Source organism: Mchenga conophoros, linkage group LG6, assembly GCF_057382185.1.
Source record: "Mchenga conophoros isolate Kocher_MC1m ecotype Shallow Benthic linkage group LG6, M_conophoros_male_GT1.1, whole genome shotgun sequence".
Lineage (NCBI taxonomy): Eukaryota > Metazoa > Chordata > Actinopteri > Cichliformes > Cichlidae > Mchenga > Mchenga conophoros.
In genome coordinates, this window is record NC_140531.1 from 3,842,951 (window position 1) to 3,864,132 (window position 21,182).

The 21,182-nt window shown below is 42.8% G+C and overlaps 1 protein-coding gene across 1 annotated transcript; it reads left to right on the forward strand.

Moving 5' to 3' along the window:
• Positions 1 to 322: 322 nt before the first annotated feature.
• naf1 (nuclear assembly factor 1 homolog (S. cerevisiae)) lies at positions 323 to 20,956 on the forward strand. Its single transcript, XM_085275832.1, has 9 exons — positions 323 to 587; positions 8,541 to 8,791; positions 8,864 to 8,987; positions 14,039 to 14,132; positions 14,248 to 14,330; positions 17,153 to 17,313; positions 17,882 to 17,933; positions 18,675 to 18,759; positions 20,034 to 20,956. The coding sequence occupies exons 2-9, from the start codon at positions 8,544 to 8,546 to the stop codon at positions 20,399 to 20,401; spliced, it is 1,215 nt and encodes a 404-aa protein (XP_085131958.1). The 5' UTR covers positions 323 to 587; positions 8,541 to 8,543; the 3' UTR covers positions 20,402 to 20,956.
• The last annotated feature ends 226 nt before the right edge of the window (positions 20,957 to 21,182 follow it).

The window sequence follows — 21,182 nt, forward strand, 5'->3', positions numbered from 1 at the left end:
CTTTAGAATTTAAATTGTAGTTTAATACAAAACCCACAGCAAAATACAACCCCACGTGTTACACACGAACATGTGGCTGTAGCTGGTCAAATTCAAACATAACCAGCGGATGTAGCAATTCTAACCTTCAAAATAAAATAGAAGAATACTTTGGACCACTTTCTTAACTTATTTAAACCTAACTATACAGTACAAATAAGGATACAATTCATACCATATCCATTTTATGACGGCATTCTTAATGGAACTATTATTACAGCAATGGAACAATAAAATAGCATTTTATAAAATGCTATCCCAAAGCTAGGTTATCAAATGGGATAAAATGGGGAACACTTGAATTCCTTAAACCTAAATCGCTAAGAGCCCCACAAGACTTATTCAATACCCCTGCTTTTAGTATTTATCTTTGAGAAGTTTGCACTAATTTACGTCCGTATGACTTCTCATTGTGTTCCAGTTCGTCGCAATGCTTTTAAACTGAAGGTACGTAACGGATACAGTGTCGCTCATTTCCCTGAAGTTAGCTTGCGTGGTTCTCCGGGAGACTTTTTGCAACGTGGTTCTGGAGCTCCACAAGTAATCAGGTAGTAATATCATTAAACTACTCGGTCCACTTTTTATAATATTTGTGTCGAATTTGCTGTGGGAAGTTTTCGTTCTTCATACTGGTTTTTGACTGTAGTACCTCTGTGGGAGTTAAACGGGGCTAACGAATAGCACGTTAGCTATGTTTAGCTTCTGCATGTAAACAGTACACGTGTTTACATAAACAATACACTTATTTACGTGTGCAAACGTGTGTTTGGCTTGGTGTGGCCTGGAGGTTACTTTTGACCGTTGGTCACCTTTGTACTCATGAAACTGACCAGAAACTGACCTGGTGTCATGGTTAGCGCTGTTGACTTTGAATCCAGCGATCCGAGTTCACGTCTCCTGAGACCTCGGCCTCCATAATGCCGTTGTACACGTGCAATGACAATGAAGGGCTGTGTTATATAAGTGGACGTAGTTTTGCAGATAGTTGTTGTTATTATTATGTTTTTTTTTATAATTATCTGGGCAAACTAGTCACCTCATAGTGTGTCCGACTAGTTTTGCATTTGGCTAGGGTGTCAGTACTGGTAGCAGCAGGCAATACTTGGAACCTACACAGGTTTCACAGTCCAAATCCTCCATCATGGAACATCAATATGTGTCTTTGCTGTGTCCCCCGGTAAAGTCTCAAGAGCATGGAGGAAACTCCAGGAGACAGAGCTAGACAGGGCCGTAGAAGGTCCCTAACTAGTATCTGCTCCTTTGAGGAATGACGAATAATATGAGCACTGCCAGAGCAGTGACCTCCAGCAGGCCACTGGTGTGAATGTCTCTGACCAGATTGTCAGAAACCAGCCTCAAGAGGGTGGCCTCAGGGCCTGACATCCTCAAGTGGGTCCTGTGCTCAGTGTTTAGCACTGTGGAGCCCAGTTGGCATTTGCCATAGAATACAAAAAAAAGAATTTGCAGGTCCACTACTGGCACCCTGTGCTTTACCCCCAGCACACGTGACAGACATGAAAGGCTTTGGAGTAGTGATGTGCGATACCACTGATTTCCTTTCCGATCCGATACCAAGTAATATTCAGGGTGGTATCGACGATACTGATCCGATACGATACTTTGTACAAAAACGTATTTTATTTATTGTATCTCAAATTATAGCGTCATAATGATTACAGGACATAAGATTACTTGTTCTTATCACTTAATAATGCAGGGTTCATCATATAGAAATAAAAAAACTGAAGTTGTGGCTATTTGAACACCTTGCCTGCCTGCAGCACTAAAGGACTCTGTGAGAGACGTCTGTCTCGCCCTAGCAGCACCTGTCCCTCTCCTCCTCTTCAGTTCGTCTCAACATACGCGCCTCATATTCTGTGATATGATTTACTTTGAGGTGTTTGACAAGGTTAGTGATGTTGCCACAACCATACATGCCAACCCTCCCGATTTTTCCGGGAGAACCCCGGAGCTACCATTCTCCCGAATTTCCACCTGGACAACAAAATTAAAAAACCATATCGCAGAATTCCAGTTTCCACCAATGGCGGCAGCTACTTAGTTTTAATATTACTCTTATTTCTCTTTCTGGGTCGCAAAAAAAAACTTTTAACATATTTTCAGGTGAGAATGTAGCTGTGTAAACTTCAAATATCTGAGCTGACCGACACATCGTCTTCAAACCCCCGCGGTCTTTCACTACTCAGGTTAAACATGATATATAAGTCACTTTGATAACTTAAAAAATGTTATTGTTTGGCTTTTTCAGTGTTTTATTTGTTTGTGAGTAAATCGGTTTGGCTGAGATTAAAGTTATTAGATTAGATTAAATTAAATGTAACTTTATTAATCCCTTGGGTGGGTTCTTCTGGGGTTTTCACACAGCTGAATAAACGTCAAACAGAAAAAGTGTGAGACGGTCGAGAGTTTACGCCAGCGCCCGGGTTATATTTTAAATAGCAAGGAGCAGACGGCAGAGTTTCACTCCACCGAGGGAGCTCGTGACGTACTACCCGGCTTTCTTTAGACCGCGGAGGCCGGGTCCTCAGGTGGAAGCAGCCTCTGAATTTGGACACCCCCGCTGTTTCCTGGCCAGCAAATAATAACGGTGACATTTAACGTATTTTATCCGATAAATAAACCCTGTAAAATGTATTTATCACACCTGATTGAATAGTTTTCTTATCAGATAGAGAAATAAAATGAGTCGCAAAATGTAGAGGCAAAATTTCCCCACCTGGGCTGCCTTGCGCCTCCGTCTGTTTCAACGTGTGACCCCGCCCCTCCCTCGGACAGTCGGGGATGAGTGCGCTAACATACCTGTAGGTCGCTGTTTTAATGAGTGTTTGATGGAAAACAACAATGGCGGAGTTTGCGCTCTCCAGACGCATGATAGGTGAGTCCTAGTAAATAATTTTCCAGTACGTGTACTGTCAATAGAAAATTGTACTTAGTAGTCAGTATACCGTATTTTCACGACCATAAGGCGCACTGTACTAAAAGGCGCAGTCTCAGTTATGTGTGCCATTACTGTATTTAACACACACATAAGGCGCACTGGACCATAGGGCGCATACAAGTACTGTATGCATATTTAAAAATAAAGCGGGAGCAAACCTGAGTTCGGTACCTTACTCACATTTTTATTACCAGTAATCGTCATCATCAACAACACACAAGCATACAAGTGTGCGTATTTAAAAATAAAGCAGGAGCAAAACAAAGTTTGGTACTCACATTTTTATCATCAATCAAACCCATCGAAGTCCTCATCCTCTGTGTCTGAATTGAACAGCTGCGCTAAATCTCCATCAAACATGCCAGGTTCACTTTCTTCACTGTCAGAGTCACTTTCCGTGCCGTGCGGCTCCTCGGAAATGATGCCGGCCTTTGCGAAAGCTCGAACAACAGTGCCAGCAGACATGTTAGCCCAAGCATCTACAATCCATTCGCAAATTGTGGCGTAACTCGCCCGGCGCTGCCTTCCACTCTTGGTGAAACTGTGGTCCCCATCGGTCATCCATCGCTCCCAGGCCACTCGCAGCCTTACTTTGAACGGGCGGTTCACACCGATGTCCAGCGGTTCACACCGATGTCCAGCGGTTGGAGCTCCTTTGTCAGGCCTGCCGGAATGACAGCAAGCTCACAGTTCATTTGCTTCACAAGTTTTTTCACATCGGCTGTGAGATGGGCACGCATAGAGTCACAGATCAACAGCGATGGTGATGCGTGGAAAAAACCACCTGGTCTCCTTACATACACCTCCCTCAGCCACTCTTTCATCATTTCCTCATCCATCCAGCCCTTTTCATTTGCCTTAATGATGATTTCTGCTGGAAACTTCTCTTTAGGCAAAGTCTTTCTCTTAAAAATCACCATAGGCGGCAGTTTCTGTCCATTAGCATGGCAGCCAAGCACAACAGTAAAAGAAGACTTTTCGTGCCCCGTTGTGCGTATCGCTACCGTGCTGGTCCCCTTCTTCTCTACAGTGTGACTCACCGGGATGTCAAAAGTGAGCGGGACCTCGTCCATGTTTGTGATGTGGCTGGGCTGGATGTTTTTGTCGCCGATGTGTTTGCTGCAGTAGGAGCGGAAGATGGCCAGCTTTTCATTATAATCCGCTGGAAGTTGCTGCGCTACCGTAGTCCTGGTCCGGATGGAAAAATGGCACCGTTTCATAAAAAGTGAAAGTGAAACTGCTTTTAGCCGAATGGTGACCGTCGAAACGCTTCTCCCGCTCGTTCTTTGCTCGATGATCCACCGCTCGAGTCTTTCCTCCAACTCGGGCCACCTCGCCTTATGTCCGCGGAAACTCAGCTGCGTTTTCTTGACCTGCCGGAGCTTGTTTTCTAGCTTCCTCCATTTGCGAACCATCGATTCGTTAATCTTAAATTCTCTCGCCGCTGCTCGATTTCCATGTTCCTCCGCGTAGCTGATGGCCTTCAGTTTAAACTGTGCTTCATAAGCGTGTCTCTTTGCCATTTTCAGGGTTGCCCCCACACTTCACCCTTTAGCGTTCTCATGGTGTTCTCTACTACGTCCTCCTTACAACACACAGGGCGCACTGCGCTATAGGGCGCGCCGTACTTTTTGAAGAAAATCTAAGACTTTTAAGTGCGCCTTATGGTCGTGAAAATACGGTAATCTTTTAATAATATAAGTCTGCAAATGATAGAATACGGCATGATGACCTTTTTATGATTCAGACTGTTGTTATAGTTAACTGTGACCCGTTATGCAGGGAAGGAGCAGTACCTGCTAGATAAGAGCTTAACGAGCAGTTTCACTTCGTGCCAGGTAGAGAAGCATCTCCTGGCACACACACACATCCACATTCCAATGTAATAAACGAATGCACCTACTGTTGTATATAAATAAAGACCAGGGCAGTGGCAGAGCGCGAGTCCCGGAGCCCTCACTCTTGTGCGAGTGCTCTGTGACCGCCCTTGCATGCAATTAAAACTGTGTGTCTCCACTCTCTGACTCTCAGCTGAAGAAGTGTTTAAGAATATATCTCTTGACATATACATTACACATGCTGTTTTTAAAAAATTATGATTATTATTTTGCTAGCTATCAAACTCGCTGGAGAAATGTTTGAAATGCACTGAGTGTGATGCAGTATGGCAGCGCTATTATGGAATATGCTGTGAACTTAGCTAACATTACTTAGCAGTGATATGAGTTACTTTGCTCAAGTGAAAGCTTTAAACATTAGCCTGATACATCACTAGCTAACTTAAGGCTTTCTGATTAACCCTCTGGGGTCGACGGACCCAGAGTCTCCATTTCAACTTGGGTCGAACGTGCAGACTTCAAACTATATGCCAGTGTTTAAATTGTGTTGATAGGCCAGGTAAAACCGATGTTTTTTGTTTTTAATAAAACAGTGGCGTTTACTCCGGGAAGAAACTGTAAAAACTGCGTTTTCTAAGGAGAGTGCAAGCAAACACGCTTTGCTTGTGAGTGAAAGACAACAGTCATTGGTGAAAAAAGAAAAAAACACTCCTTCCCTACTGGTGGAAAAATGTACCATGTCGACCAATCAAAAAAATGATATGGCAACATGTGGCATTTGGTTGTTTGAGGGGGGAGAGAGAGAGAGAGAGATATGCAAAAAAGCCACCAAAGGCAGATTACAGTGTAAACATGCCTGTGGTTTTTACAGTCAAAAATATCACTTTCTACTCGTATTTTAAATTTTGTCTGAATTTAGATAAATTGTGCTGATACAGTTTGTCAAAATGAGAAAATAACAGATTGGCAAGATAAACAGTTTTTAAAGGTGAAATATAGAGGCCAAATGAAAGTAGTCAAAAACGGCCAATTATATCCTGGACCCCAGCTTTTTGGAGTATTTGAAATAATGGTAATATGAGTGATCCATATGGTCACAAAGAATAGCCACTTGTTTCTGTGCTACCAAAGTTCCCCGGCTTTCATTCAAAATGTGTTTATCTTCAGCACCTGCACATTAACCCTTGTGTGGTGTTTGTATTTTTGTTACTCAGCCAGTGTTCATGGGTCTGGTGGACCCGCTAGAGTTTTGGCTTTCCAAATTAACACTATCAAACAATTTTATGTTAAATTACTCAACAGATGTTTACTTCATCCCAATTACAAGCCATATGAACAGCAAACATGATTATTTTTTTCCCTTTACCTTTGTTAGATCACATTTATGAATTAATGTGCTTCTCGTTTTTTTTTTGTTTTTTTTTTAATAAAATGTTATAAAAAAAATAAATCAGTTATAATCAAGTGGAGTGAGTGGAAAGACACAACACATTTACACGTGAAGCAATATGTTTCACAACTAAATGGGATCAGCCGCTCATCAATGGTGATATTAGGCCCAGGGTTGTAAAACAGGGGGAGGTGGTGCACACACTTATCCCACACTGTCTTGATGGCAGCTAGCTTGTCTCTCTGCCGTTGAGCTGGTCTGTTGTCTCGGTTATCAAAACGAATAATCCTGGAAATTTTGTGGAAGTTTTCCAGAGACATTGATGCACGGAAAGGTTCGTGCCGGTTTCTGCATCCCACAGGGATTCTGTGGATTCCCCTTTGGACCTGAAAACTCCTGCAAGGATGAGAACCCCAAAGTAGGCCTTTGGGGTTCTTAGATGAATTTGGTCCATCTCCTTCCACCTCTCTCCAAAAACACACCTTCCTTCTAGATTACTGCAATCCAGAATAATTTTCTGGATGGAATCTGGGATGAAAAGCTCAAATGAAGACTTGATGTCCTGCACATGAGTAACTGTCAGCCGTGTTGGCCCTGGCTTATCACAGTAACAGCTCTGTAGGGTGGCTCATTTCTTGGGCAAGAAGACCATTCAATTTCACCAGTTATTGACATCCATATTTCTTCACTTGCTGTCTGGTGGGCTTTTTTTGGTCCTGGAGCTGGCTGCTGATGGGGTACTCGTCTTCGTTTTGTTACTAAATGATGCTCAACCTCCTCTTCTTCAAAGTCCCTGTCAGACTCTGAATTTTCAGAAATGTGAAATATTCTGAAACCTCTTTGTCAACATCATCATCCGAAGCTCCTCTCTCTTCCAAAATCAATTGGATGGCCCTCGCAGCAGATAATCTTTTGCCATCTTGATCAGTTGTGATAAAGAACCACACTGGCAAAGTCTTATTTATAGTATTATGCCCCTAATTTGCAGGTGGGACAGGGTATGAGAAAATAAAATTTGGATCCCTCAAGAAAGAGGGTAAAATGTGCGGGAATGTAAGAGCAGACGGTGTTGGTAGTTGAATTTTCAACAATGTTGCAACTTTGTGTGGGAGCAGGAGGGGAAGAAAACACTATCAGCAGCACCAGAAAGGAGGAAGACAGAGTGTGGGAACACAGGACCTGCACTTTCAACACTTTTATTAGACCTGGGTCCAGTGGACCCGAACACCTTGTATGTAATGTAAATGCGTGGGGGGAGGTACAGTATGAGGTCATTGAAAATTAGTTCGGATTTATGTTCTTCACAGAAAATAAGCCAAAGCCAATGAATTTCAGGTTGAAAAAATAATTAATTGTTTAATTTTTCTTTTGAAAAAAACTGAAAACGGGTCTCACAGACCCGAACACCATACAAGGGTTAAACTACTTAAAACTCATAAATGTCTTCAAGCTCACACTGAGGCCTGTGGGGCACAATCAGCCACTGAGACAGTACACACATTTATATGTGTATTTGTATATGAATATTTCATACTTTAAGGCTGCTTGTTTATTTAAGGGAGATACAAAATACATTGGAATTGTACATAATGATTGATTTGTTCACATTGTCACATCTTAATTTTTAAGTGAAATGTGCATTTTGAGTTTATACACTGTGTATATAAGGCAACTGTTTCCTTTTGCAGTATTTTTGTGTGGTGCGTTTTTCTATTTCTTAACAAAAGGTGAACAAAGGTGTTTAAGTTCACCTAGGATGATTTGTTTTAATTTTCACATGGTCTTACTGAGGTGATGCGAATTGACAAATGCATTCTATTTTTTGAGGGGGTGGCATGTGCTGGAAAAGCTAGCTTGAAAAGGGACCTTGTAGGTGCCTAAAAAGTGCTTGAATTTGACCCTGAAAAAGGCGTATGAACCCTGGTATTAACAAAATATTTCTATATCAGTAAAGTTTTAGTAGCCAGTTATTATCCTAACCCCCAATTCGTTATTATCAGGTTGTATTTAAAACTTCCTGAAAATTTTTCAGCTGATCCAAAATGCTGCAGCGTACTGGCAGGGATTAGAAAGAGAGAGCGTACTGACTCCTCCTAATTATATCCCTGTTAAATCCAAAGTCAAATGTAAAATCCTGCTCCTCGCGTACATTGTCTTGAATGATCAGTCCCTGTCTTATTTTAAAGACCCTATAGTACCTTATCACCCCAATAGATAGTGATTTATCAAGTGTCTTGAGGCAGCAGTTGTTGTAGTTTGGGGCTGTATAAATAAAATGACATTTAAAGTAACAGATTTTGAAACACATTTCAAGATAATGTTACAGATGGATGAGAACCTAACAGAGGGAAATGGACCGGCAGAAGCTGTAAAAGACGAGGATATGGAGGTTACAGTAACATCTCAACTAGAAGATGTCCTGGTGACCTCTGACAATGCTGAGATGGTGTCAAACACACAAACACTTTTAGAAGAAGAAAGGGCAGATGCACAAAGGCACTCAATAGCAGCAACCGTGTCTTTAGACACGCATAAGAGCAGCGAGGATTCTGAGGACTCGGACAGGTATGAAAACGCACAGCTGTCAGCGTGGTAAAACAAAGACGGGTGTCGCTAATGCTCTTTTCCTGTCCTCAGTGACAGCTCTTCCTCATCATCTTCATCCTTCTCTTCTCCCTCTGCACCTGCGGCTGTGGAAGAAGTTGATGAAGGTTTCAGCCAACCAGCACCCATCAAAACGCGAGATGAGATTCTGCTCGAGGTCAGTCTGTAATTGTATGTATGTGTGTTCTTGTTAAAACAGCGGTCCCTCTTTTACCGCGGGAGTTACGTTCTAAAAATAACCCACAATAGGTGAAATCTGCGAAGTAGCCAACTTTATTTTTCACAATTATTATAGATGTTTTAAGGCTGTAAAACCCCACACTACACACTTTATACACTTTTCTCAGACAGGCATGAAATTTTTCACACTTCGCTCTCAAAGTTCAAACCTTCGTAGAAAAATAAGTTCAGTGTTATAGAATGAAACCAAAGGAACCGGCAGATGACGACGTTTCGTCGACATTCGTGTGTTTGATGGGGATAAAACTTAAAAAACGTACAGTACAGCACTTCAGAGTCACACTGCTAGCGATCAAAGATTTATGTAAATTTGGCAAGCTGCACACATTCTGTACTGTACAAGGAGACATGGCATGAGATTGATTGACAATGGTCTACAGCCAATCAGGATGCAGAACAAAATGTGCTGTTTTTAAAAAAAAAAAAAAAAAGCATGCAAAATTGCACCAAAAAAAAATCTGCGAAAGGTGAACAGCATTATAGCGAGGGACCACTGTAGTCTAATATTAATTGTAACACTGAAGGGACGGTAATGGTTTGTGTTAGGGCTGGGCAATGTGAAGAAAATCTAATAATAATAGCTTTGGCTATATACCAATATACCATATAGTGCCTACTGATTCAAATTAACCATTCAACATGTTTTGTTTTTTTTGTTGTTGTTGTTGTTGTTGTTGTTGTTGTGTTTTGTTTTTTTTTTTTTTTTAATGATATGGTTGAAAATAACATTTGTTTCTGGAGGTTATTTAAATATAGATAAATCAAAAGACTTAACCTTTTAAGTTTTAAAATGTACCTCAACAAAGTACGAATTAAAGGCAGCTAAGAGGGTACATTCGTTTGTACTTCACAGTGCAAATGGATAATGACCCAAAACACATCGCAACAGCAGCTCAGGTCTGTTTTTCAGTGGCAGGACAGAGCATGTTTTTCAGTTATTAAATGCAAAACTGAATCCAGAGAGACCCTCAAACGACAGAAACTGAAGTCGAGGCAGTCAAGGGGCAAAACACAGCATTGGGTCATGCACATAAGATAAGATAAGATAAGATAAGATAACCTTTATTAGTCACACACGTGGGAAATTTGTTTTGTCACAGCAGGAAGTGGACAGTGCAAAAGTTATGAGGCAAAAATTAGAATACAATAAGAATAAATACAGTACACAACTGTACAGAATAGAATAAAATAAAATACTATATACAGTAGAATAAAATAAAATAAATATACAATAAGATAAAAATAGAATACAAATACAAATACTATATACAACTGAGTAAAAATACAACGATGACAGAAAGGATTATTGCACTTAGTATTATTGCATATGTATGGATGTGTGTGCTTGATCAGTTAAAGTCTTTATTATGGAGTCTGACAGCAGTGGGGAGGAAAGACCTGCGAAATCTCTCCGTCCCACACCGTGGGTGCCGCAGTCTCCCACTGAAGGAGCTGCTCAGTGCTGTCACAGTCTGCTGCATGGGGTGGGAGATGTTGTCCATCAGGGATGACAGCTTAGCCGCCGTTCTCCTGTCACTCACCACCTCCACTGGGTCCAGAGGGCATCCTAGAACAGAGCTGGCCCTTCGGATCACCCTGTTCAGTCTCTTCCTGTCCCCAGCAGAGATGCTGCCGCCCCAGCAGACCACGCCATAAAAGATAGCAGAAGCCACAACAGAGTCATAGAAGGTCTTCAGGAGTGGGCCCTCCACTCCAAACGACCTGAGTCTCCGCAGCAGGTACAGCCTGCTCTGCCCTTTCCTGTAGAGGGCGTCTGAGTTATGAGTCCAGTCCAGTCTATTGTTCAGATGAACACCAAGGTACCTGTAGCTGTCCACAGCCTCAATGTCCATACCTTGGATGTTCAGTGGTTGCAGTGGAGAATGCTTGTGCCTGCGGAAGTCTACCACCAGTTCCTTGGTTTTACTGGCGTTGATCTGGAGGTAGTTCAGCTGGCACCAGTCCACAAAGTCTTGGGTCAGACCTCTGTACTCCTTGTCGTCCCCATCAGTGATGAGGCCGACTATTGCAGAGTCATCAGAGAACTTCTGCAGGAAGCACTGGGTGGAATTGTGGGAGAAGTCTGCAGTGTAGATGGTGAAGAGGAACGGAGCCAGAACCGTTCCCTGTGGGGCCCCCGTACTGCAGACGACCCTGTCCGACACACAGCCCTGAGTCCTCACATACTGTGGTCGGTCGGTGAGGTAGTCCAGGATCCAGGTAGTGAGGTGATGGTCCACTCCAGAGTTCTCCAGCTTGTCCTTCAGAACCGAGGGAAGAATGGTGTTGAAGGCACTGGAGAAATCAAAGAACATGATTCTCACAGTGCTTCCAGCGGTCTCCAGGTGAGCGAGGGAACGATGTAGGAGGTGAATGACGGCATCATCCGCTCCAATGCCAGGCTGGTAGGCAAACTGAAGTGGGTCCAGTGATGAGCTTATTAGGCGCCGAAGCTGAGCCAGGACCAACCGCTCCAGGGTCTTCATCAGGTGGGATGTCAGAGCCACCGGCCTGTAGCTGTTGAGGTCCTTGGGGCGTGAAGTCTTTGGCACTGGTACAACACAGGAGGTTTTCCAGAGCTGTGGGACTCTTCCCAACCTCAGGCTCAGGTTGAAGAGGTGCTCCATCACCCCACACAGTTGGTCCGCGCAAGACCTGACGACCCTCGAGCTGATGCCATCTGGACCCGCTGCCTTCTTGCCATTAATCCTCCTCAGTTCCCTCCTAACCTGGGTGGTTGAGAGAGACAGGCTGGAGCCTTGTGTTGAGTGTGTATTGGATGCTGTTGTTGGGGGTGGGGGGGAGTGAGCAGGGTGAATAGAGGAGGTGTGAAGTGTCAGAGGTGGAACAGCAGCAGTGGGGGTGGGTGAGTCTGCAGCCGATGTTGCAGACTGCCTCATGGCTGAGTCAAATCTGTTGAAGAAATGATTCAGTTCATTTGCCCATCTCACATCCCTCCCAGGCAGAGAGTTCTGCTGTTTGTGGCCCGAGATGGTTCTGAGGCCTCTCCAGACTTCACCAACGTTGTTTTGTTGAAGCTGGTTCTCCATCTTCTGCCTGTAGCTCTCCTTCCCATTCCTTATCAGTCCCCTCAGCTCTCTCTGCACCCTTTTCAACTCCTCTTTGTCTCTGGATTTGAAGGCCCTCCTCTTCTGCTTGAGGACGGTTTTAATTTCTGGGGTAATCCAAGGTTTGTTGTTGGAGAAACACCGTACAGTCCTGGTAGGTACAGTGTTATCCACACAGAAGTTTATATAGTCAGTAATGCATGTAGTAAGGCTGTCGATGTCCTCACCGTGGTCATCACAAATCACCTCCCACACAGTCGACTCAAAACAATCCTTAAGAGCCTCCTCGCTCTCCTCTGACCATCTCTGTACTGTGCGGGTGGCTGGTGGCTCCCTGCGCACTAAGGGCTCATACACAGGGACAAGGTGCACCAGGTTGTGATCAGATCTGCCCAGGGGAGGGAGAGGTGATGAACTGTATGCCTCTTCTGCATTGGCATACAGTAAGTCCAGTGTTTTATTGACTCTGGTTGGGCAGGTCACATACTGGGTGAAGGTGGGCAGTGTGGAGTCCAGTGAGGCATGATTGAAGTCCCCTGATATTATGAGAAGGGCTCTCGGTGATTGTGTTTGCAGTCTGCTGACCACAGAGTGGAGAGAGTCACAGGCTGCATCCGCGTTGGCCGAGGGGGGGACATACGCTGTTATCGCGATAACATGCGAGAACTCCCGGGGCAGGTAGTACGGACGCATGCTAACGGCTAACAGCTCAATGTCTCTGCTGCAGAGTTGCTCTTTTACAGTGATGTGCCCAGGGTTACACCATCTGTCGTTCACAAAAACTGCCAGTCCCCCTCCTTTCCTCTTACCGCTGTCTCTGGTCCTGTCCGCTCGCAGCATCTGAAATCCCGGTAGTGTCACGCTTGTGTCCGGAGTTAGCGATGTTAGCCACGACTCCGTTAGCATCATGATGCTACATTGCCGGTACTCCCTCTGTGACCAGGTTAGCGACATGAGCTCATCCATCTTATTGGGCAAAGATCTTACGTTTCCAATAATTACAGAAGGAAGAGATGGTCGATAACGTCTCCTTCTCGGGCGACGGCGCTCCTTCCCAGCACGACACCCCCGTCTTTTCCTCCTCAGCTCGCTGGGAATAACAGCGCTAACAGCTGATCCTTACTGTAAACAAAGGATCTCTGCTCTGGGTCCCCAGACACGGGTGAAAAAAGTAGAAATAAACTGAGAAAAACGACCAGGACTAGCACAAAACAGTAGAACATGGTTGCAGAGTCTAATTACTAATACGTTAGTTATAAAAAAATTACGAGAAAAAAGATAAGAAAGAAAGAAACTCAGAATGAGCAGAGCTGCTGTAACAGGCTGCCGCACACGGGGGGCGCCGGAAGTTGGGTTCTAGACTGACAAAGCACTTAAAAAGATTTTACTTGTTTGGATAAAATCCCTGCATTTATGATCAGTAATTACAATAAGAGGTAAATCTTTCATCATTTGCCTCACACAGTATACTTATCATGGGGAACTAGAGCTACATTAACCTCCCAAGCAGAGATGGCCTGCGTTATTGAAAATCTCAGAGGGAGCAACAGGATAATGAGTGACTCGTTACTAAGTCTGATACCAACATTTTGGCAGAAATGTTTAATAAGAATTAAATGAATAAAAATTACTCATGGGAAGTAATAAAATGTCTAGATTTTATATGTGATTGTTCCTGTAATGATGTCATGTGATGTGAAGTAAAAATACCAACAGCATTAATGCCACATTGAGCATTGTTAGTTATTACATTCCAACCAACAAGAACCACTATTAGCGTCTTATTGTCCACACTTTGCCACCATGTGTTTTGTTTTTGGGGTTTTTTTGGGGGGGGGGGTGTCCTGAATTCTGAACGCCCTTCAGCCTTATGTCTAAATGTCATGTTGTTTGTGTGCAGGAACTTCCGGCAGTGGAGGAAGTATGTATTACCTTACCAGAAGAAGCAGAATTGCAGCCACTGGGCACCGTGTCGAATATTATACAGCAGCTTGGTAAATATAGGCACAGATTGTTTTAAGGCTACATTAGTGTCTACCAGAGGAAGAGCAGGAACAGTTTTGGCTTGTGTTTCAACTTTGTCTTTTACCACTGCTTCTGTCACTGCAGTTATTATCCAGTCCCTGAAAGACACGCCCCCTCTTAATGATGGCAGCATTATCTTCAAGTCTGATCGGGAGGCTGCAGCCAAGGTAAGGATGCCAACAGAAGCTTCTCTTTTGTAGAATGCAATAAGTTGCCTGTGTGGTTTTAAGGCCTTTACACACTGGACGAGTAAAATGCGTGCAAACGTTTTGTGCATTTAAAAATATTTTTCAGACTCAACTATTCTTAATGCAGCCGTTCACACCAAACACATAATTACACATGAAAAATTTGCAGCATTTATTTTTACATCAGGTTTAATTTTTACGGCGCTTCAGGTGCATATAAACATATATGACCACTCACAACTTTTTCCAGTGCTGATGCAATCAAAGTGTTCAGTATGACGGAACATTTGATTGTTGTGTCGCAGAACAGCTCATAATCGGCTCTCGGCCTCCTCGGGTATGGTCCCCGTCTCTGCTAACGAGCTCAAACTGCCTCACTGACATCCTGAAATGCGTACAAAAGAGGCCGTGATACAGCTTCAACTCCTTGATCAAACCGTGAAATTATCCCTGCTTGAAAATGGGTTGAACCCAGAAACCTTTTTTTTTTTTTTTTTTTTTTTTTAATTTTGTAGAATTAATTTTCTGCAAAAGGTCTGTGTACGTACACTACCAGTTAAAACTTTTAGTACACCCCAATTTTTTCTTTCTTTTTTTTTTTTTTTTTTAATTGAAAATTTGCAGATGATGTTAGCTTCATCAGGTGGTGACCCAGTTTGCATTGGAGCAGTTTGTGGTCAAGTATGAAGCAGCGGGAGTTGGAATTAGCACCTTCAAGTTTGAGACCATGGCTCTCAGCCGGAAAAGGATGGAATGCCTATTGCCCCAAGTGGAGGAGTTGATACATTACAGGTTGCATGTAGAAAACCTCAATTTTTCTTTTTTCTTTTTTTTTTTTAAAATTGAAAATTATGCAGTTTAATGTCTCATTGCACTCTGAAATGAAAGCATAGTACAAATAAGAAGAAATCATGGAATCAATTCATAGACCAAAATGTATTCTAAACTTTTGACTCATCAAAGTAGTCCCCTTGGGCAGATAGAACAGCTGAACACACCCGTGGCATTCTTTCTACAATAGGAATCAAATATTCTTCAGAAAGTTGTTCCCATATCTGTTGCAGAAGTTCCCATAAATGTGGACCTTGTAGGTTGCTTTGCTTTCACTCTTCCGTCCAGTTCATCCCAAACCAGCTCGATGGGTTTAAGTCTGGAGACTGTGCTGCCACTCCATGTTTTCAAGCTTACCATCTTGTTCTTTTTTTCCTGAGGTAGTTCTGGTATAGTTTGGACTAGGGCTGTTCGATATAACGATATATATCGGATGACGATATAAAAACGTCTATCGTTTTATTTTACGCTATCGTTTGTTTCGTGGTGTCGCAAAATAAACTGTTTACAGCAATATATTTTCTCATCGTTTTGATGGTCACTGTAGTGGCTATATAAATTTCTTAAAGTTCTCTCTTTCTCTTATATTTAATATAACCACACTACGGACAGACAAGCGCCTATTTTTATGCGTTGTCGTTAGCAACAACGACGGTAAAACCATTGCGTGTCCGCTTGTTTATTTTCCACATAAACCTTTCACAATAAAGCTCAAGATCCTGTTGAGACTTTTCAAAATAAACTGAATCACGTGAAAGAGTATGCAGAGAGTTTATGGATGAGAAGCAAAAAAAGAGCCGCCAGGTGCTAAAAAATAAACCTTAGACTCAAACGTTAGAACAGGCTTTTTCCCCGCAGCACGCCGTGTAATAAATACTCACAAAGAAAACGGCGGCTGTTACAACTTATGACTAAAAATGTATCGTTTCATGCATCGTTAAAACACTCGACTCCAGCTACAGGACGCCCAGCTGGAAACACTTCACGCAAGTTGAGCTGCCCGAGATTCACAGAATTTACAGAAAATTTTAAATTTTTGTGATTTATATCGTTATCGGGACGATAGATGTCTTATATTGGGATATGAGATTTTGGTCATATCGCACAGCCCTAGCTTGGACTTATGTTTTGGGTGATTATCTTGCTGTAGGATGAACCCCTGACCAACTAGACGCATACCAGAGGGTACTGCATGATGCTGCAGAATGCTGTGGTAGCTGTTTTGGTTCCAGGTACCTCAATCTGGTCACCGAACCTGGATCCAGCAAAACAACCCCAGACCATCACACTTCCTCCTGCATGTCTGACAGTCGATGCCACACACTGTGGAACCATCCTTTCACCGACTCGACGGCGTACAAAGATCCTGCATGATGAACCGAAGATTTCAAATTTTGATTCATCAGTCCATAATGCCTTCCTCCAGTCTTCAGTAGTCCAGTGGTGGTGTGCCATGGCCCAGACAAGCCTCTTTGTCTTATTCTGATGCCTTCGCAATGGCTTTCTTGCTTCAACTCATCCTCCCTGCAGCTTGAAGTCTTGTCTTCACAGTTGAAACTGAGACTTGCTTACTACGACAGTTTCTCTGTAGGACAAACCAACATTGATAAGTGACATGATGGTGTGTCTCTCTTCCATTGTTAATTGTCTTTTTCTCACAATTTGTGTAACAACACACTACTTTCTGCAGTACAATACAGTTCAACTGATGCTCAGGAGGGTATGGTACCACAGTGTGTTCCAGCACTGCTTTTATGCAGACAGAAGGGGTTGGAAGTAATCCAGAAAAATAGGAATAGCTGTAGAAGCTTGATCAACCTCCATTGCTGCAGAACAACAAAATTGTTAACTGATTTTGTGTTTCCTGAAAAAGGCCTCTTTGTATAATCTGAAATGTACTTAATGTTTCAGTTTTGTAAAGGCCTTTACACCCAATGATATGACAGTGTTGCACTGTTTCTTTGTTTCAGGTGTTTGAGGTATTTGGCCCGGTGTCCAGCCCAATGTATGTTTTACGTTTTAATTCTGTGGATCAGATTATCAGTAAAGGGCTGAAAGAGGGTACTACCCTTTATTATGCACCAGCCATCAAGGAGTACACGGGATACATCCTCACACAGCAGCTAAGACTGTAAGTACACCATTAGCACCATAAGTATTGGTCTCAGTACACTACTGATGTGGTTCTGTTGGTTCATAATCATGTCTTCTAATATGCACTGGAGAGTATGAAACGGCTGGTATGAGAGTCAGCACCTGCAATATGGTTCTTGCCCTCTGTGTTTGACAAGAGAGGCTGTTGCTCACCTACAGTGTCTCACTTTGTGAACCAAAATGGTCACAATATCAGCAGATGAGGTGATGAATGATATAAATAAGTCATCAGGAGATGTAGCTCTGATGTTCATGAGCTCATCTCTGGTCTGAGAAGTTCTGGTTGTATGGCAGTTTATCAGAGTGCACTGAAACACAGAGCTGGCTGTCTCCGGCACCATCACGAAGGTCCAACTCTGCAATACAGTCACATTTGGATTCCTTTGCTTCCAATCCATTTCAGTGGTGTACAGGGGCATATAGATATTTAGTTTTCTGTGTTGACTGTGTGTAAGCTACTTTTGATTCAGTGAATGGAATCTGTTAGGCTAAGCTCATGTCTGTGTGTTTGTTTGTTATGTTCAAATGAAAATATTTGTGTGCAGATTACAGGGATCAGATGCATCCTGGAAAAATGACCAAGAACCGCCAGAAGAGGTATGTATCCAACAACGTCCATTGTTCATTGAGTCATATTCACACAGATGTTTTGGGTTTGCTGAGTGGATACTAGTGCTACTTGCTGCCCAACTCTTTGTGGACTTCTTTTTAAATTTGTTTTATCACTTTATTCTTGGCTTTGGTTGTTATACTCCATCATTGCATACCACAGTTTTGTTGAGGAGTGTGATCCCTCTATAGTTGGAGCTCACCCTACAGCCCCCGTTCTTAAAGATGGGAACCACTACCCCGGTCTGCCAGTCCAGAAATACTGCCCCTTATCTTCTCGCAGCATTGTAGAGGTTTGTCAACAAAGACAGCCCCACAACATCAAGAGCCTTCAGAAACTTCATCCACCCCAGGGGCCCTGCCACCAAGGAGTTGTTTAACTGCCCCGGTGTTGTCCCCCTCATCCCCAGAGTTGCTTCCTCTATGGAAGACGTGTCAGTGGGATTAAGGAAGTATTCCCTCCACCGGCTGACAATATCCTCAGTCGCCCACACTATACACTGTGCATGTAGAGCACTTTTCCCCTCCCGAGTTGCTCCCACACTCGAGTTTTTGGTTCAGCCACTGCCCGAGCTGCTTTCCGCTTGGTCTGTCCATACCCGTCGGCTGCCTCCGAAGGCCCACAGGCTTACCTATCCCGATAGGACTCCTCTTTCAGGATTCCTTCTTTATGACTTCTGTCTCAGATTTTTATAATTAATATATTTTTCCTCTCTCTCCGCCTATTAGGCTCTAGACTATAGTGATGATGAGAAAGAGCAGGAAGCAAAGAGGAAACTGAAAAATGCCAAAAAGAAGGACACTAGCCACACAGGTACTCCCATAAAAACACATCTCCAGTTCTTCTATGTGATGTATAGCATGGATAATGACATCCGCTGAAATTAGAATACTGTAGAACAGGGGTCGGCAACCTGCGGCTCCGGAGCCGCATGCATCTCTTTAGTCCTTATAGTGCGGCTCCGCGTGGTTTGGGAAAATAAATTATAAGTATTTAGCTGAAGTGTATTTTATTTATGTTAGTTTTTTTTTTAACTTGTAGCTCTAAATTGGAAGATCGTTGTGACATTGTAATATAAAAATAAAATTATATTTTATTATTTTTTCATCGCTCAAAATAAACGTCACACTCGCGGAAGCCGGTGTACCCGCCAAAACGCCGTGCATTTATCGAGACTTTCAAGATCTTCGGATCCACATTGTCAGCAGCTGTTCTCCACCGTGAACTATGTTAAAAACAAACACCGCTCACGCCTCACAGATGGCAGCTTACAGTCCTGCGTAAAGATGAAAGTACAGCCCCATTGTAAACATATCGCGGCAGACCCGACGATGTTTGCATGAACACGCTTTTCAGCATCTCTTTATTGACCACTTTTCACACACTGTTGCTGTACGCACACAGCCGGCTGTAGCTTTTCAGCTCACAGCCCGACATATACCAACAACAGCATAGAGAGCACAGACGTTAAGGTGGCGAGGCGTGATTGCGGGTGCCGCTCAGGTGCGTCCGCCTCCCCTGCAGCGGTGCTGCAGACCACACCTGGCCACACACATTAACCAGGTAAAATACATATTTAGGCAGAATACATTTTTTTGCAGCATAGTGCTATTTTTTTTTTTATTATATTTTTAAAAGTCAGGTCAAGGCTCCAAAAGCCCAAAGGCGATATAACAGTTTTTGTTTGCTACTTGGATCATTTTAGTTCAGCGTCTTTCCTTTTGTTATATTTCTTTAAGAGTTAAAAATGTATTAATTACATAAATAAAATGTAATTTTCTCTGTAGCAGTTCATGGATTTCATAAGCAACACACCTTAGTTGTTCACACAAAGCATAAAAGTAAAAAGCAATATATACAGTATTATCTTAATTTTAGATGTCAAAAAGTATTTGTGGCTCCCAGTGTTTTCTTTTGCGTGGAAACCTGTTCCAAATGGCTCTTTGGGTCTTAAAGGTTGCTGACCCCTGCTGTAGAAGCACAAGTTTATATGCAGGTTTTCAGGTTTTGAAGATTAAAGTGTTACAAATAGAAGGTGATACCATCCATCTTTAAATACCATTTCTTGTTTTCCCCCTCTTTTCTAGACAATCGTACTCAGAACCCTTCGCAGCGGCAACATAAGCATGATGGAAGGGGCTTCCCACCAAGACATACAAGGCCTTCTTTCCACCACCAGCACTCATTTAAACAGACAGAGCCACCACGACACACAAATTTCCCCCCTATGTTCATCCCTACTCCCTGTCCTTATCCTCCACCTCCTCACCATTTTCCTCCCTCTAACTTCCCTCTCTACCCCCCTCCTCCTCCTCCTCCTCCTCCTCCTCCTCCTCCTCCTCCAACTTTCTTCAATCCTGCTTTCTCCACTCCTTTCTGGCTGCCAAACTCTGCCCCCTTTTCTGACTTTCCCCGCCCTCCCCCTCCTCCTCCTCCACCTCCTCCACCTCAGTGACAACTTGCAAAAACTATCAGCAGTGTCTTGTCTCTGATTGTAAAATAAAGCATACTTACTGTAGGTAATAGAGTTGTGTACTTTGCCACTTTTATGTCTGTTATTTGTGACACAACCACATGCATTGTGTTCACCATCCTGTAAGATCATGAAAGATCACATCACATGAAAATGATATTTTTATATTCTAAAAAAAAATCTGCCATTCATTTTCAAGCAGGGGCCAAAAAGCAAACTGGTGTACTCTGAAACGCAGCATGTTTTCATCATCAGCAACTTTCTTTAGTCTTTCCATGTTGTTAGACAGATGGTGGACTAAACTGGAACTTAACTGACTACCAGCAGCTCGTTTTAGTGTCAAAGAGCTGCGTAAAGCTGCATGTACACTGAAATTGCTCAGATTAAGCACTTTATTTCAGGACTTTTTTTTAAAAGCTTGTATTTTTAATGCAAACCTCATTTTACTTGAAATGAAAAATGAACATTTTATTATTAGAGTGCGATCAGCTCAGTGTGATGATGATTATTAATAAACATTGCAAAAATACTGTCGAATTGTGCTTTGGTCATTTTATTTTCCAGCCTATTGTTGACTATATAAAGACACTGATACTGCTGTTATAGTGCTTCCACGCATACTACATTTAACTACAGTGGATGTATAACTTTATAGTATTTCGAACCTTTGTTTGGGGAAGTTTTGTTGAAGTAAACCTGAAAATTTAATTCAATACCCCAGCTTTAGTGGATGTGTGAGAAGACATTAACATGACTTAAATTC